The sequence below is a fragment of the Plasmodium gallinaceum genome, assembly GCF_900005855.1.
Source record: "Plasmodium gallinaceum strain 8A genome assembly, contig: PGAL8A_v1_76, whole genome shotgun sequence".
NCBI classification, from domain to species: domain Eukaryota; phylum Apicomplexa; class Aconoidasida; order Haemosporida; family Plasmodiidae; genus Plasmodium; species Plasmodium gallinaceum.
The window spans coordinates 2205892-2222626 of NW_021628238.1; the positions used below are offsets into that span (position 1 = coordinate 2205892).

Here is a 16735-nt window from a genome sequence, read left to right on the forward strand (position 1 = left end):
AATTTTTTTAAAAAAAAAAAAAAAAAAAAAAAAAAATGAGAAAAATTAGTTATACATAATAGTATTAAGCATTTATTAATAGATGATAATTTTCATTATATTAAAAAATTATATATTTATTTATTTATCTTCACACATATACCAAAAAAAAAAAAAACAAAAAAAAATAAAACAAAAAAAAAAAAATAAAAATTAACATGAATAAATAATAAAAGATGTGTGTATATACCTTAGTAGATAAATTATTTTATATTTTAAAACACCTAAAATATAGTTAAATAAACAATAAAAGAAATTATTTTCATTATATTTATCTGTATTTGAGCAAATAAACAATTTAACATAAAAATAAATTTTTGGGAATATAAAATATATTTTTTGACGAAATAATTGTAGACTATTTTTAATTTCACTAATATTTTTACTATCTATTTTTTCTCTATTTTCATATAAAATTTCTCCTGCATATTTTTCTAGAATTTTAAAATCAATTTTATCCAAAAATGTAAAATTATCATCTATATAATTAAAATTTTCATCTTCTTTATCTTTTTTCCCATTTATAAATTTATGTACAACTTTTTTTATATTTTCTTCTTTTTCTAAAAATTTATCTTTATACTCACCTGATAGTATTTTAATTAAAGGAGAACACACTGAAATAAAAAATATGTAGAAATTAACATATAAAATAAATACATATAAAAATGATTATGAAAATAAAAGTTTAAATAAATTTCTAATGAATTGTTATGAGAAATATTATATTTACCATTTGAAATAGTTGTTATTGTAAAATTATATATGCTTTCATTAAACAAAGTTAAAATCTTATTTTGTATTTCACTGTTAAGTGGTACATTATAAACTTTTTTAATAAAATAAAGAATAGAATTTTCATTTTCTATAGATATTTTATCATTATAATTTGTTTTCTCCTTATCTTGAAATAATAAATTTTGTGTTAATTCCTTATCTAAATATAAGTTTAAAAATTCTTTATCTTTTGTAATTTTATAAAATAAATAAAGTAAAAAACTTAAATTTTTTATTAAAAACAAACTTCCGTTAAATAAATCGTTGTATTCTTTTATATAATGTTTATACATATAATATAAAGAAGTAAAAGTATTATCCAAACATTCCTTAAATAAATCTATAAATGTTTTTTCTTCAATTATAAAACTAATCGTTTTTAAAATTATGATTGTTCCAATTATATTCATATCTACTCCTCTTAAAGAAAATTTTGTATCTTTATTAAATTGAAAATCATAAAAAGAAAATTTTCTATATACATTATTTTCATTTAATATGTTTATATTAAATTCATGTTCTTCATGGTTATTTTCACTCTCTATACTGTCACTAGAATAATCTAAATTACATGTAACATTTTCAGTATTTATATTTTTACTATTATTTTCAGTATATTTATCATTCTTTATATTATCACATCTCTTTTCTTCATTTAACAGGTTATCATTATAATATGTGCTCTTATGAACACAAGTAATACTATTTATTTTTTTAGTACTAGTATGATGAGCATCTTTTTTATATTCATTTATTTTTTGCTCATTATTATGAATATAGAAATATTCTTCATATAAAAAATCATTAATTATATTAGTAAATTTTTTCTTTATTGGTTGAAAACATATATATGGTATGTTTTTAGAAATATTCTTCGTGTAGTAAGAGATATACATTTCGATTATATATAATAATCTTTCTTTTAAAGTTTCACATATTTTTTTTAAATAATCACATATGATTCTATATACATTATCATTATATGTTTCAATAATATCTACATAAATAATTTGAATTATTTTTCTAATTATTTGAATATTATTTAATTCATAAATATTCTCATTGATATTGTCATATATTGATACACCAATGTTATTTAAAATAATATTAATAGAAGAATTGAATTTATTATTGAAAATATAAAAAAATAAATCTAATTCTAATTTAGAAATATATATAGCTAACAAGCAAATATTTTTTATATATTTGCAAATATCTTTGTTAGAAAAATAATGAAAATTTTTAAAAATATTATTATTTAATATTTTTAATCTAGTACTAACATAAACATTTTCTAAAGAACTGTATTCATCTATATATATGCTATTTTCATCTATTAATGATTTTTTATAGATAAAATTTAGTATGTTTCTCATACATTTGCATTTTATTTTATATTTTTTGTAATATTCAAATTCATCTATATATTTGTTAAAATATATTATGTTAATATTGTTATATATTTTATTAATTTCGCTTTCATCATTAGTTAACAATAATATTTTATTTTTAATTAAATTATCAATATTTGAAAAATTATTTGTTTCCTCATTTTTTTTATTATCTTTAAAAGAATTATATTCACTTATAATATTTTTATTTGTAATAGTACTATCATATATGTCATTTGAAGGAGTCTTATTAAATGCTTCATTAGTATTTTTATTTAATATATTTTCAAAATTACATATTTGATTACTGTTTATATTTATATCGCTCTCATTCATAGAATTTTTATTATTATCTATTAATTCGTTTTTTTTACCACTTATATCATTATTATTTACACTAATATTCTTATTTATATTCTTATTTTTATCACAATCATTTTTCAATTTATCGTTGCAACTTGAATCTGTTATTTCATTTTTCATATGTATTCCATATATATTACTATGCATATGAATGTTATTACCTTTATTATTAGGAATATTTAAATCAGTGTTGTTTAAAACGTCTCTGAATAAATTTTTAATGTAATTTAATATTCTTTTAATAATAGATTGATATTTAGCAACTTTCGATTTTGAATTAAAATAATTACTATTTTTATTAAAAAATTTTATAGCTTTTTCTGAGAATTGGAGCATGTAATAAATTTCATTTTTTCTATTTAATTTTTTTGTTTTTTTTTTTTTTTTCTTCTTTTTTTTTCTTAATAAACTTGGATAGAGCTCCTTTTTTAAGATAATTTCATCCATATTATTTATATAATTTTCTTGACTATTCTTAGCAACCTTTTCGATGAAATTATCTAAAAAAGACGTATTAATTGGTAAGTCATTTCTAAATATTTCATATTTTGCGAACTTTTTTTTGTTTTTCTCTTTTATATTTTCATTTTGCATGAATCCTTTATATTTATCAAAATGTGTAGGAATCTCTACATCTGTATTTGACATATTTTCATTGACTACACATTCTAATTCTTCTTCATCACTATATTCAAAATTTTCTTCACCTTCAATATCATCATATTCTTCATTGTCTGTTTTGTCGTCTTCAGTTTCTAATTCATCATCATCTTCATCTTCATCTTCATCTTCTGTTACTTCTTCTTCAAATTTATCTTCATTATTTTTTATTATTTCACTTTTACACATTTTATCCAAACTATCACTATCTTCATCATTAATAGAATCATTATAAATATTTATAAAGTAGGCATATTCATTTTTTTCAATATTATTTAGAATGATTTCAAAATTTTCAACATTTGTATAATACTTTAAGTATCTTTCTATTTTATTTTTGTTCATTTTCATTAATTTTACCTCTGTGTAATCATAGTAATAATGTAAAAAAATAAAATAAAAAGTTTTATATATAAACTGTTTATTTTTTACTAACATATGTAATTCGTTTTTAATTTCTTTGTAATAACTTAAAATTTTTTCAATTTTATTAATAATTTCTGATAAACGTAAAGTTCTTTCTTCTTTTAAAATTTTAATTTCATTTAAACTTTTATATTCCTCAATTTTTCTATTCAACTTATAAATGAAATAGTAATTTTCAATTTCTTTATAAATATCTATATTTTTATTTAAATTGTTTTCCTTTTTTTCTTTTTTATCTTTGTTTTTGTAAAAATCATCTTCACTTAAATTATTTTCTTCACGCATTTCATCGTTTGTGTTTTTTAAAATTCTCAAGGTATGTATATTGTTATTTGAATTGTTACTATTTATTTTCTTATTTTTATCAATTGAAAATTTTTCAATCTGGTCATAATCACATTCTTCCATATTGACATATTTGTTTTTTTCTTGCTTATTTTTTAATTGGTTATTAATACAAATAGATGATTCATTTTCGTTTATGTTTTTCTTTTCATTTTCATCTTCATTTTCATTATCACTTTCATTTTCATATGATTCGTTATAGAGAAAAATATGTGATGAACTTTCATCTTCATCAGATGTGTTATTTTTGTTATCAGATTCATTGTCTACAAAAATATTAGATTCATTTTCATATTTTATTTTATTTAATTGTTTTTTTTTATTTTTTATTATTGTGTTAATATTCGTTTTAACAATTTTATTACCAATTTCCAATTCAGTATTATCTGTTTCATTTCTGTTTTTATTAGATTTCCTATTTTTATTAGTATATTTTATTTTATTTTCTACTTTTTTAGTATTTAAATCATTGCTACAAAAAGTATTGATTTTATTTACATACTCATATAGCTTGAAAAATAATTTATCATTATTATTTTCTTTTATTTTATTTTTTTTTTGTTCATTCAAATTCATTGTAATATATAGTCAATAAATATAATTTCAATACACATATTTAACAAAAATTAAAAAAAAAAAAGTGTTGGTAAATTAGTAAGCCTCCAATTTGTTAAATGTTTTTAAAAAAAGATATTTAAAATTAATTTCTACCATATATTTTAAATGAGTTATAAAATGTTTAACCTGTTTTCAAGATACAAAAAAAAAAAAAAAAAAAAAAAAAAAAAATTTAGATATTAAATTAATTCTCATATAAATGAAAAGTAAAATAGAAATTAAAATGAAAAATCTAAAAATTTATATTAAGATAAAAAAAAAAAAAAAAAAAAAAAAATATTCATAATTGTAGTATGTTTGAATAATGTTTTATCAAAAAAAGAATAAAATAAATAAGTAAAGATTATTTAATAAGCATGTTATTTATATATATGCAGTAAAAAAGTAATATAAATATTATAGAAACAACAAAATTTAAATAAAAATATGCCTATAATATATATATATATTTTAATAATTAAAAATTTTATTAAGTGTTATCTTTCATTTAAATTAAAATTTTTATTACATAGTTTTATCAGATTTATTTATTTATTTATTTTTTTTTATTCCTTTTTATGGGTAGAATATCCAAAAATAAAAAGAAAAATTGTCCTATTTTTAAAAATTAAAAGTTAACTTTTTTATGGTTTCTTTTATTTTAAATCATTAGCATATATTTATTATATGAATTTTTTTTTTCAATTTTTTTTTTTTTTTTCTTATGTGTAAAAATGAAATATTAATTATAAAAAGTGTAAAAAGGAAATAAAAATGTGTGATTTTTTGGGATCAAAACTCACAAAACTTGATATACATGAGGTAAAAAAGGAGTTAAGCAAAAAGAGAAAACATTATGATGACTATGATGTTTACGTTTATTACAAAAGTCTTTTAGAATTAGAAAAAAGTAATAAAAGCAAAAAAAAAAAAATTGCTGATGAAGAGGAAGAATTTAAACCATGTAATTATATATCAAGTATTTATAAAAGTAAAAGATTAAAAAAAAAAACCATTTATGATTATATTGATAAAAATGATAGTATTTATGATGATATAGTAACTAATATAAATTTTCTAGAAGGAAAAAATTACACTGATGATATTACCTTAACGTTTTTTAATGAAAGTTTATCCTATACGTTACTTAGAAATAACAACTATATTGATGGTATTCCTATTGGAGTTAAGGTTAAGGAAAAAGAACATCTTAAACAAAGTAGTTTTACAAATGATGATAATAAAAATGTATTATGTTCTTTTCATTCACCATCTGTTTCTTATTCATCTTCCTATTCTGTATCTACTTCTCGCTTAAAATTGGAAGAAAATTTTACAAATGATTTAAATAAAAAAAATAAAAGTATTGATAAAAAAAATGAAAAGGAAACATATGAAATAAAAGAAAAATTAAAATATGAAAGAGATAAAAATAAATATATGATAAAAGAAGAAACAAAAAATATAAGAAAAGAAATGGGACCAAAATTACCCCAAATTTTTGAGGCAGTAAGAAAAAGTATTGGTAACGAAACATGTAATATTAATAAAAATTACGAACGTTATGAAAATGCATATGTAAATATATTATCTCATCGAAACAATATGATTTCAATTAAAATGAAAGAACAAAAAGAGTTTGAAAAATATATTAAAGAAATATATAAACCAAAAAATAATTTTGAAGGAGCTTTTTTTGACGAATATAAAAATAACGCAGAAAAAAAGAAAACTAAATCATATTTATTAGACACAAATTTTTTAGAAAATGAAAAGGGTAATATTATGATAAATGATTTAAATAAACATTCAAATAATTACTTTTCTATTGAAGATGAACAAATCTTAGAAAAAATACATGATTATAGTTATTTAGATAGCTATTTAGAAGATGACATTGATTTAAAGGATAAAAAATTATATGAAAAATACTTGAGGGATATGGAAAAAGTAAAAAATAAGAATAATAATATTTTTGAGTTGTATGATCCTTTTACTCAAAAACAAGAGACATATGAATATTCTAATTTTTATGATTCTCTTTACAAGAGTAATATAAAAAATTTAGATAACAATAATATTAACTCTGAAAAAGTTAAAGATTTATATTCTCATTATTATAAATTAATAAATTTAAATAAAGATGAACAAATTAATAAAGATGAGTTGATAAATTTATATATGCCTAAGAAGAATTGGGTGCATTTTAGTAATTATGAAAACGAAAATAATTCACAAAATAAGATCTATGATTTAAAAAGGAAAGTGAACTTTAATAATGATATAAAAAAAAAAAATAGATTTATTTTTTTTTGCAAAATTAAAGAAAATAATATTAAAATTAAAAATATCTTTAATATAAAGGAACTTGAAGAATTTAATGAATTAATGAAGCAATTAAAAATATATGATTTTGACTTTTACACCAAAGAAATAATAAATGAAGATTTAAATACTAATTTCCAGATAGAAAATTATGACTTCTCTAAGTATATATACGAAAAATTAAATATTTCAAATGTATATAACAAAAATAAAGATCCAAAAAAAACATTACCAAAGATTGATTTTTTTTTTAAAATTCCTCAATTTGTTTTCGAAACTATTTTTTATTCCTAAATATAGATATATGTCTAATATATTTTTTTTTTTATAGCATTTCAAAAATATAAGAATATAATATTTTTCAGTGTGTTTTTTATATATGTTTAATTTTAAGTGTATAAATATTTATAAAATAGATAATATATTTCCATAAAATAACGTTGAATTTCAATTAGTGCATTATATAATACTAATTTTTCTTGTATTTTTTATTTGATTTTTTTCCTTTTTTTTGCATTTAGCATATACAAGTGCTTTATTTTTAAATAAAATTTTTTTTTATTTTTTTAAAAGAATTATTAAAATATATTTTTTTTTATTTGATACTGATTCTGTTTTTTTAATTTTATGTTCCATATTTTTGTAGAGGATATTATAGATTACAAAAAGATTAAAAGAATATTGTTTCCATATATAATTATTATTATATAAAAATTCCTTATTTTTTGTCTTTTTTTTTTTTTTTTTTTTTTTTTATATTAAACATAATACAAATTGTATAATTTATAAAAAGGAAAACAAAAGAAAAGAAATATACTTTGTGTAAATTCAATGAATATTCTTCATCATATATTAATTTGATAGAGGAATTAAATTACATACTTTTTTTTAAAATACTTTTTTTTTTAGCTTATTGATATATGCATTTTAATTTATTAAAGTTTTTAATTATTATATATTTTATGTTCTTATTATCCAATACAAATAAAATTTTACCTAAAATTTATAAATTATATTCTTATTTTTCTAATTTATGCAAAATTTATTTTATAATTTTACATTTTTGTAATGCAGATAAGAAACAATGTCATATTTGATTCAATTATTTTTATTTTTTTTTATGTACACATACGTAGAATTATATTAAAAGATAATTTTATATGGTCACATTAAAATAAAATTTTTTATAAATATATAATTTATATTGTAATATAAAAAGGTACGTATGTTACTCTTAAGTATTTAAAAAATTTTTTTTTTTCTTAATTGCAATTTTCTCATCAAAAAAGATTTTTCCATTTTCACATTTTAAATGTTTCAAATAAATGTAATTAATATATTTTTTAAAATTTATATAAATTTCTTTTTTTACTACTAAAAACATTTAAGTATAATTATGACACATTTATATTTTGGTAACACAAACATTAATGAAATATAATTGAAAATGAATTAAATAAAATAACAAAATGAAAAAAAATATAAGGAAAATTATAATATACCAAAAAAAAAAAAAAAAAAAATAAAGCAAAATTACTAAAAAAAAAAAAAAAAAAAATTTGAAAAAAAGAGTTAATTTTACATATATATAAATAATTTAATAATCTTATTATATTTTTTTTTCAGGTTTCACTCTAAGTGTGTTAAGTATCATATATTATTTGTTATTAATTCCAATCATTATCTTCTGGTAATTTGAATTGTTCATTTTCTTCTATATCTTTTTCACCTTCAGCAAGTACATCATCAAAAGGTGCTGCTTCAGATGTTATGGGAGGAGTTGGAGTTTGCGTTAAGAATTTATAAGCAAATCCAGCACATCCAAGTAAGGCTAATCCTCCAATTATACCTCCAGCAATTTTATATTTGTTATCATTTAATGATGTTTTCTTGGTTTTTCCTTGTGTCCCCTCATTTTCTCTTTTTCTTCTGGAAGGTTCATCTTTATGATTATCCCTTTTCGGAGGTATATATTCAGAATCTGTATTATGTGGTCTTGGTACTCTATCTTCAACTTTTGTTTTATTTTCGTTATCTTCTTCTGAAATAGGATTAGTAATCTCATTGTCATTATATGTATCTTTTGGGGGAATTATATTTGGTGTTGTGTCATATTCATTTCTCTTGATATCTTCTGGTTCATTTTTTGGAATTAATTCTTCATCATTTGGAATATCCCCTGAAATTTTTTCTTCTTGTTCATCATCTGGGATGTTCTGTGGAACATTTTCTGCTTCTCCATCTGGAACAGGTTCTGATTCTCTATCTTCTGTAACAGATTCAGGTTTTTTTTCTTCTGGAATAGGTTCTAGTTTTTCTTCTTCTGGAATAGGTTCTATTTTTTTTTCTTCTGGAATAGGTTCTAGTTTTTTTTCCTCTGGATCGGATTCAGGTTTTTTTTCTTCTGGAGCAGATTCGGGTTCTTTTTCTTCTGGAACAGATTCGGGTTCTTTTTCTTCTGGAACGGATTCGGGTTCTTTTTCTTCTGGAACGGATTCGGGTTTTTTTTCTTCTGGGACGGATTCGGGATTTTTTTCTTCTGGAGCAGATTCAGGTTTCTTTTCTTCTGGAACAGGTTCTGGTTTTTTTTCTTCTGGAATAGGTTCTGGCTCTTCATCTGGAACGTCTGGAACATCTGTAATATTGGGTTTAACTATTTCAGGACAATTTGGTTTCTCACAAAGGACAGTCATATGGTCAGTACATCCTTTGTGTAAAACTTCTCTTCTTCTTGTTCTTACTCCTTCTCCACAAGTAACACTGCAAGGTGACCATTCACCCCAAGATCCACAATGCGCAACTTTTTCTACTTCGATGCAAACTTCTTTCAAAAAAGGAGCTATGACATTTTGCACTTCATTCCAAGAGGCTTCTGAATAGAGATCACATTTTTTTTCCTTAAGAGGACAACCAACTAATGATTTGTTGAATTCCTTATTAATACCCATACCAACACCAATTACTGCAAATTTGGCTTTCATTTTTTTTAATTTATTTACTTCTTTCATAGCCGACTCTTTATTGTCTGGAGATCCGTCTGTAAAAATTATAACTAATTGAACTGCATCTTCTCTTCTTCCTTTAGTTAAAAAATAATTTTTCAATACTCTACTTAAGGCAAGAGTTAAATTTGTTGAGCCATTCTGAGAATATTTAGTCCTTAAGCTCCTTATTACATTTAATGCAAAATCTCTGTTAGTAGAAAAGATACTATTTAACGGAATATATTCTTTTAAAATATGAGTAAAAACGGAGAGATAAAGATGAATTCCTTGTTTTGAAATATTTAAGTTTTGTACTATTTCCTCAACTAATGGTACTGCATAAGTAACCCAATTATAATATCCTATACTTCCAGATCCATCCATTAATAAATAAAGATCTACTTTTTCATGACAAATTTGTTCATTGTAAGTTATTTCATCGACTATTTGGTCTGCACCTTTCACAACGGTGCTAAAATAAAGAAAAAAAATGAAGAGTAAAAATTTATTACTCAAAAAAATTTTCATAGTTCAAATATTTTTTATAAATAATGGAAAAAGGATTTGTTAAAAAAGACTTATTTTATTTTTTTTTTTTTTGCATACATATATAAATATATTTATATATATATGCAATTTTTGTTTTGTTCTCAAATATTTATAAAGGAAAATGCAAAATAAAAAATGAAACGAAAAAAAAACAACGATAAAAAAAAAGAAAATATATATATAACATAAAAAATATCATAAATAGAAATAAATGTTATATGCATTCATATAAAATATTATTATATATATTATTATATTTTTAAGGATATATACCCAATTAAATATAATTTATTTACATCATATTTTTTATATTTATCTAAAGAACTATATTAGCTTATACATTATTGTAGTAATAAAATTTTTATATATTAATAAATTCTTTCTATAATTCATTTCATATATACTACGTGTATATATGGAAAATTTCTATAAAACAACAAAAAAAAAAGAAAGACAGACAAGCTTACTTTAAATACAAGATTTTGTGCATTATATGAATTTATATTGTATGAATATATAAAATTTTAAAATTATTTCTATATATATTTATATATAAATTTTTTTTTAAATTAAAGTCTGTTTTTATATTAATAGAAATAGAGAGTATCTGATAAATGAAAAAACAAAAAAAATTATTATCTTAGAGAAAAAATAAAAAATGAAAATGATTTTAAAAAGTATAAATGTTCATTAAATTGAAAAAAAAATAAAACTATTCCTATTAAGGATTTTAATTTAAAAAATGTACTGCTTTTAAAAACTAAATTTTGTATATTTGATTTAAGTTGTTATTTTTGTTTTTAAAAGTTACAATAAAAAAAAAAAAAAGAAAAAAATAATAAATGGTAAACTACTAAAAATAGTTCTTTTTCAAAAATTGTTGAAATTCAAATAAGTATGATTGTTAAAATTAACATTTAAACACACAAGTGGTATTTTTAAAAAAATTTATTCAAAAAAGAGAAAATAAAAGCTTAGAGCTGTTAAAAAGAAGTGAAAATGTATTTGTTAAAGAAATATATCAAAAAATTATATTATCCAGTTAAAATATATTAATTTGAGCTCTATAAAGTTTACATATGATCAAAAAAAAATATATACTTTTTCAACAGTTGCATATGGATGTTGTAAGAATAAGAATTAATCAACTGCATGCTAAATTAAAAAAAAAAAAAAGAAGCACATTATGACCATACATGTAAAAAAGAGATAAAAGGATCAAAATAATATTATTAAAAAATATTTAATTATATAATTAACTCTCATAAAAAGAATTTATTAATTAAATAATAAAAAAGAGAAATAATTCAACTCTTTTTGAAATTTACATATTTCTTTGTTATAAATTTATTCACTTTTATATTATAAATAGCTATTGTTTTCACATGCGCAGAACAACTTCCTTTTTTGGAAATACTAAAAAAATTCAGTAAAAAATTATAGCTAGCTACTTATAGAACATTGAATAAGCAAAATCTGACATAATTTATTATGGTCAATTAAAAACATTTTTTTTTTATATTGAGATAAATCATGCATTCTTCATAGTACATATTTTTTCTTAATAACTTAAATTATATATATATCCTTTTTTAGTTTCAATGTGTTCCAAGTGTTTTCATATTTTTTTATTTCCATAAAATTTCTTAAAATTAAAATTTTCACATTTTTTTTTGTCTTTTGTGTGTATATTAATAACCAAAAAACAGCAGAAAAAAAAAAAAAATAAATTAATCCTTTATTTTAAATGACAATATATGTAAACATATAATTATATAGAGATTATCTTAATTTTTTTTTTTTTAACAAATGTCTTATAATGAAAGCAACTTAAAATTTTAAAATTAAAATTTTTTATAAAAGTTTTTCTTGAATTTTAGAAAATTATGTATAAACAAAAAATGAGGCATGTTCTTGATAAAACAAGAGTAGAAAAAAAATAAATAATTTTTAAAGGATTTCTATGCCTTCCTATATGGAAATTGCCCTAAATATATTTTATTTAAATAATACAAAGATATAGAATTCATTTTTTTTTTTTATTTGGTTTATTATTAGACAAGAAAAATTACTAATTTTACTGAAAAAACAAAATAGAAACTAGACTATATTAAAAAAAAAAAAATAATAAAATTTAATATGAAACAAGAGAAGTTAAAATTTTTATAAAAAATATAAAATGAATTATTTCCTTTAATTCTTTTTTTTATAATGAATATTTGTGTGATTTCTTTTTCTATATAATGAGAAAAAGGATTTTTTTTAAAATATGTAATTTTTATATTTAAAAAGTTTAAGTTGCACAAAAAGAAATTAACAATTTTTTATAAACAGCTTAGGTTATATACAATTATGAAAACCTTTAGTTTTTTTTTTTTTTTATAGAAAAAGAAAAAAAAATTTAAATACCTTATCATTTTTTAAATGTAATCGTTAAAATCATAAACAAAACTAAAGAGAAATTATTAAAAAAAATAGAACAAATATAAAATCAATTTATAACAATAAATAAAATTTTGGTGTTTATTCATATAATTATGTTTTATTAACTTTTTAATAAATTTCCTCTAATTACATATAATATTTAAATAGGAAAAATACATATTTCTTATAAAATTTATGAACTTTTGAAAAAAGTTAATAAAGTTTTGAAGAAAATTAGAAAACATTGGTATTTGGTTAATAAATTTTGATAAAATTAAAATTTAAAAAAAAGGTATAATTTTCATATATTTTGTAAGTCCAAATTAATAAATATATATAATTTTCTTTTTTTATATTTTTATAAAATAATTAAAAATATAACTATTTTAAAATTATAAATAATTTTTTTTTTTTTTTTTAAATGAAATATTTATGATGAAAAATGAATAAAATTTTTGAATATAATAAAAAAAATATTTTACATAGATATGTTCCCTTATATAAGAATAAATTTAATATTCTTTTTTTTTCTTTCGAAATTTTTTAATTTTCTTTATATATATTTATTTATGCTTAATAATATAAAAAATAAATTAATGTAAAAATAATGAAATATTTTAAAGCATAATTTTAAATATTTTATTGTTTTATATGAAATATTAAAATTAATATTCGTCATTCTTTATATTTTTATAAGTTTTTTACTTAAAAATGAATATCATTAATAAGAATCTGTAATTTTAATTAGTTAAAATATAAAACAATATTGATCTTAAGAAATATCAAAAAATATTATGTATTTTTAAAAAAAAATTAAAGGAAAAAAAAAAAATAAAGATATAATTATATATATATAAAAATAAGTTGAAACATTAAATATCAAATATAATGAAATTAAAAAAAAGTTTATGTACACAAAAAAAATTATAAAAAAGATAGAAAAATAAATTTAAAAAAAATGGATAAATTTAAAGAGTCTACTGATAATGAGAAAAATAAAACAAATGAAGTAAAGTCATTATCTAAAGATTTTTTTAATCAAGAACCAAAATTTTTAAATGAAATGAAAAATGAAGAAAGTTCAGAAAAAAATGCATTAACTATTCAGAATACTGCATCTTATTCGAATGAGCAAAAAGAAAATATCCAAAATAATTTTAATTTTCCAAAAAGTAATACGGAAATTTTAAAAAAAATAGAAAATAATTCAAATGACAAATTAAAGAATAACATAGAAAAAAGTGATCTGCAAAAAAATCATATTGGAAATAGTTTAGAAAATAAATTTAACTTTGGTAGTTCTTTAAAAATTAGAAAATCTTTAACAGAACAGTTATGTGGTAATATAAATAAAAAAAAAATGAAAAATAAGATATATAAAAAATATTCGGAATATTATATGTTAAATATGAATAATTTTTTAATAATGCAAAATATAATAGTAACTATTGTGCTAACATATCATTAATTATAAAGTGAAGTTACTCAGATTTTTTTTTGAAGTTTATATATATATATATATATATATAATGTGTATATTTTTTTTTTTTTTTATAGAGGAAATATCAATGAAATTAGGGAAAATTTTTTTATGTAAATCATATTTGGAAACATTCATTTATGAAAAAAATCCATATGTAATGAATTTTATTTATCAAAGAGATGATATGAGTGAATCTAAAAATCGTGTTCTAAATTCATTGCTCTTAAGCTCTTTTTCTAATTTAGTATGGAGCAATAATATATATAAACACGAATATTTATTATCAAAAGAAATTTTAAGTAAATATATAAAAGCATTAGAAAAAAATCCAGATAAAACAAATTGTTGCATAATCCCAATTTTTAGTTTAGATAAAATAAAAGAAGTTTTGAATGATCAAGAAAAAAATATAAGAATTCTTAAAAAAAAAAAATTAACTATAAAAAAAAACAATGAGAATCTCTTATTCATTTTAAATATTATAAAAAATAATTTTGATGAAATTAAAATGAAAGCACAGAGAATTATTCAGAGATTGTTATTCAGATTAGATATATTAGACAAACTATTTATACTAAAAAATAACTCCGTTTTTTTTTCCAACAAATATGAATATAATAAAATTAAATTAATAGAAATTTTGGATTTTTTCAATTCTTTTAATATAGATAATAAACTTCAAAAAATTAACAAAAACATAACAGAAATAGTAAAAGAAAAAAAAAATTTTCAAAAGTTTATTTATTGTGATAATGAATTTTCTAATTCTCTGAAAAATAATATTGCTAAAAATGAACAGGTATTAAAAAATAAAAAATAAGAACAAAAATTTAATAATAATATAGAATGAAATATAATTAAATAAATTGTAATTATTGTGAATTCTAATTTTTTCTTTTCTTTTTTTTATAGGACATAATTGAGCTTAAAAGCACAACGTCTGAAATATGTATTAATTTAGAAGAGAACAAAGAACATTTATATCATTTAAATCATTTAAATGTATTTGAAGGAGAGGAAAATTATGAAATATTATGAAATTTTTTTTTTCATAAAAGTATGTCTTTTATGGGGAGGAGATTTGATAATATTATTTTTTGTTTGTTTTATTTTTTTTAATTTTTATTTGTTTTTTAATTTTTTTTTTTTTTAATTTTTTTTTCTTCAAATTTAAAGCTTTTTTCTAGTTTTTAAGCTTCTCTTTTTAAAATTGAGTATGATTTGTTTGAAAATTTTCAATATATAAAATTATGTAGAATCTTTAATAAAAAAAAAAAAAAAAATGTCATTCATTACAGTTGCATCCTATTTGTATATATAATTTTATTTTTTTAGAATGTGGATTAGTGTATCCATAATAAAGGAACTTAATATATTATAATGCAAAATAAAATTTTATGTAGAGATTAATAAAAAAAATACACAAATAATAAAAAGAAGTATAATGTAATTTTTTTTTAAAATTAAAAAAAAAAAAAAAAATGAGTTTTTCTTTTTTACTAAAAAAAATCAATTTTAAATTTAAAATAAAAAAATTTAATTTTTAATTTTATTTTTTATTTTTTTTTTTTTTTTGCATTAAGGAAAATAAATTAAAATTTAAAAAAAGAAAACATCTAATATCTTTTTTAAATGAAAAATTACATTAGAAATTTACAAAGAAAAATCTTTTTTTTCTTTTATTAGATACAAACATAAATTTAAAAATTAAAAAAAAGATGTTTCTTCCTTGTTCTCTAAATAATAAAATTATTAGTTATTTTTAAAAAAAGAAAAATTTAAATACAATTTAATTATATATATGTATATTTACATAAGTACATACATATATAAATACATACTTATATAAATACATACATATATAAATACATACATATATAAATTCATACATACATACATACCTACATATTTATAAATTTCTTAATTTAATAGAAAGTATCAAAAAAAAATTCGTTACAACAGTAAACATATTCAAAAACAGTGGAGATTTTAACAAAGAAAATAAAAATGTAAAAAATGTCTACGAAGATTACGAAGTATTAAAAAACATAAAAAAAAAAAATACCTTGAAAAATTCATTAAAAAAATTTAGAGAAATAGTACAGAAAGAAACAAAAAGAAAAGGATATAATTTTTATTATGGATGGCCACCCTTAAATAGAATAAAAATTACAGAAGATGAAAAAGTAATATAAATAAAATAAATGATATAATATATAGATAAGAAATTCATGATTATCCTAACTTACATATTTATATTATAAATTATATATTCTTCAAGTGTGTATTTATATGTGTTCATATTCATACAAAAAAAAAAAAAAAAAAAAAAAACAAAAATGTATTGAAAATATTATTGTATTTATATTTAT

The 16735-nt window shown here is 18.2% G+C and overlaps 5 protein-coding genes across 5 annotated transcripts; 3 read left to right on the top strand and 2 right to left on the bottom strand.

Annotated features, from left to right (window-relative positions):
* Positions 1–229: 229 nt before the first annotated feature.
* PGAL8A_00246800 (conserved Plasmodium protein, unknown function) lies at positions 230–4577 on the bottom strand (the record flags this gene model as incomplete). The annotated part of the gene is made up of 2 exons (XM_028671207.1): positions 230–656; positions 773–4577. Coding segments are annotated over 2 exons (4232 nt in total), but the record flags the coding sequence as incomplete, so codon positions are not given.
* A 795-nt stretch (positions 4578–5372) lies between these two features.
* On the top strand, positions 5373–7217 carry PGAL8A_00246900 (conserved Plasmodium protein, unknown function; the record flags this gene model as incomplete). Its single annotated transcript, XM_028671208.1, has 1 exon — positions 5373–7217. One exon carries the CDS (start codon positions 5373–5375, stop codon positions 7215–7217), a length of 1845 nt encoding a protein of 614 aa, XP_028527883.1.
* Positions 7218–8590: 1373 nt separating this feature from the next.
* On the bottom strand, positions 8591–10435 carry TRAP (thrombospondin-related anonymous protein, putative; the record flags this gene model as incomplete). The annotated part of the gene is made up of 1 exon (XM_028671209.1): positions 8591–10435. One exon carries the CDS (start codon positions 10433–10435, stop codon positions 8591–8593), a length of 1845 nt encoding a protein of 614 aa, XP_028527884.1.
* Positions 10436–13838: 3403 nt separating this feature from the next.
* PGAL8A_00247100 (conserved Plasmodium protein, unknown function) lies at positions 13839–15401 on the top strand (the record flags this gene model as incomplete). The annotated part of the gene is made up of 3 exons (XM_028671210.1): positions 13839–14220; positions 14438–15162; positions 15276–15401. 3 exons carry the CDS (start codon positions 13839–13841, stop codon positions 15399–15401), a joined length of 1233 nt encoding a protein of 410 aa, XP_028527885.1.
* Positions 15402–16081: 680 nt separating this feature from the next.
* Positions 16082–16549, top strand: PGAL8A_00247200 (conserved Plasmodium protein, unknown function; the record flags this gene model as incomplete). The annotated part of the gene is made up of 2 exons (XM_028671212.1): positions 16082–16118; positions 16296–16549. Coding segments are annotated over 2 exons (291 nt in total), but the record flags the coding sequence as incomplete, so codon positions are not given.
* Positions 16550–16735: the final 186 nt, after the last annotated feature.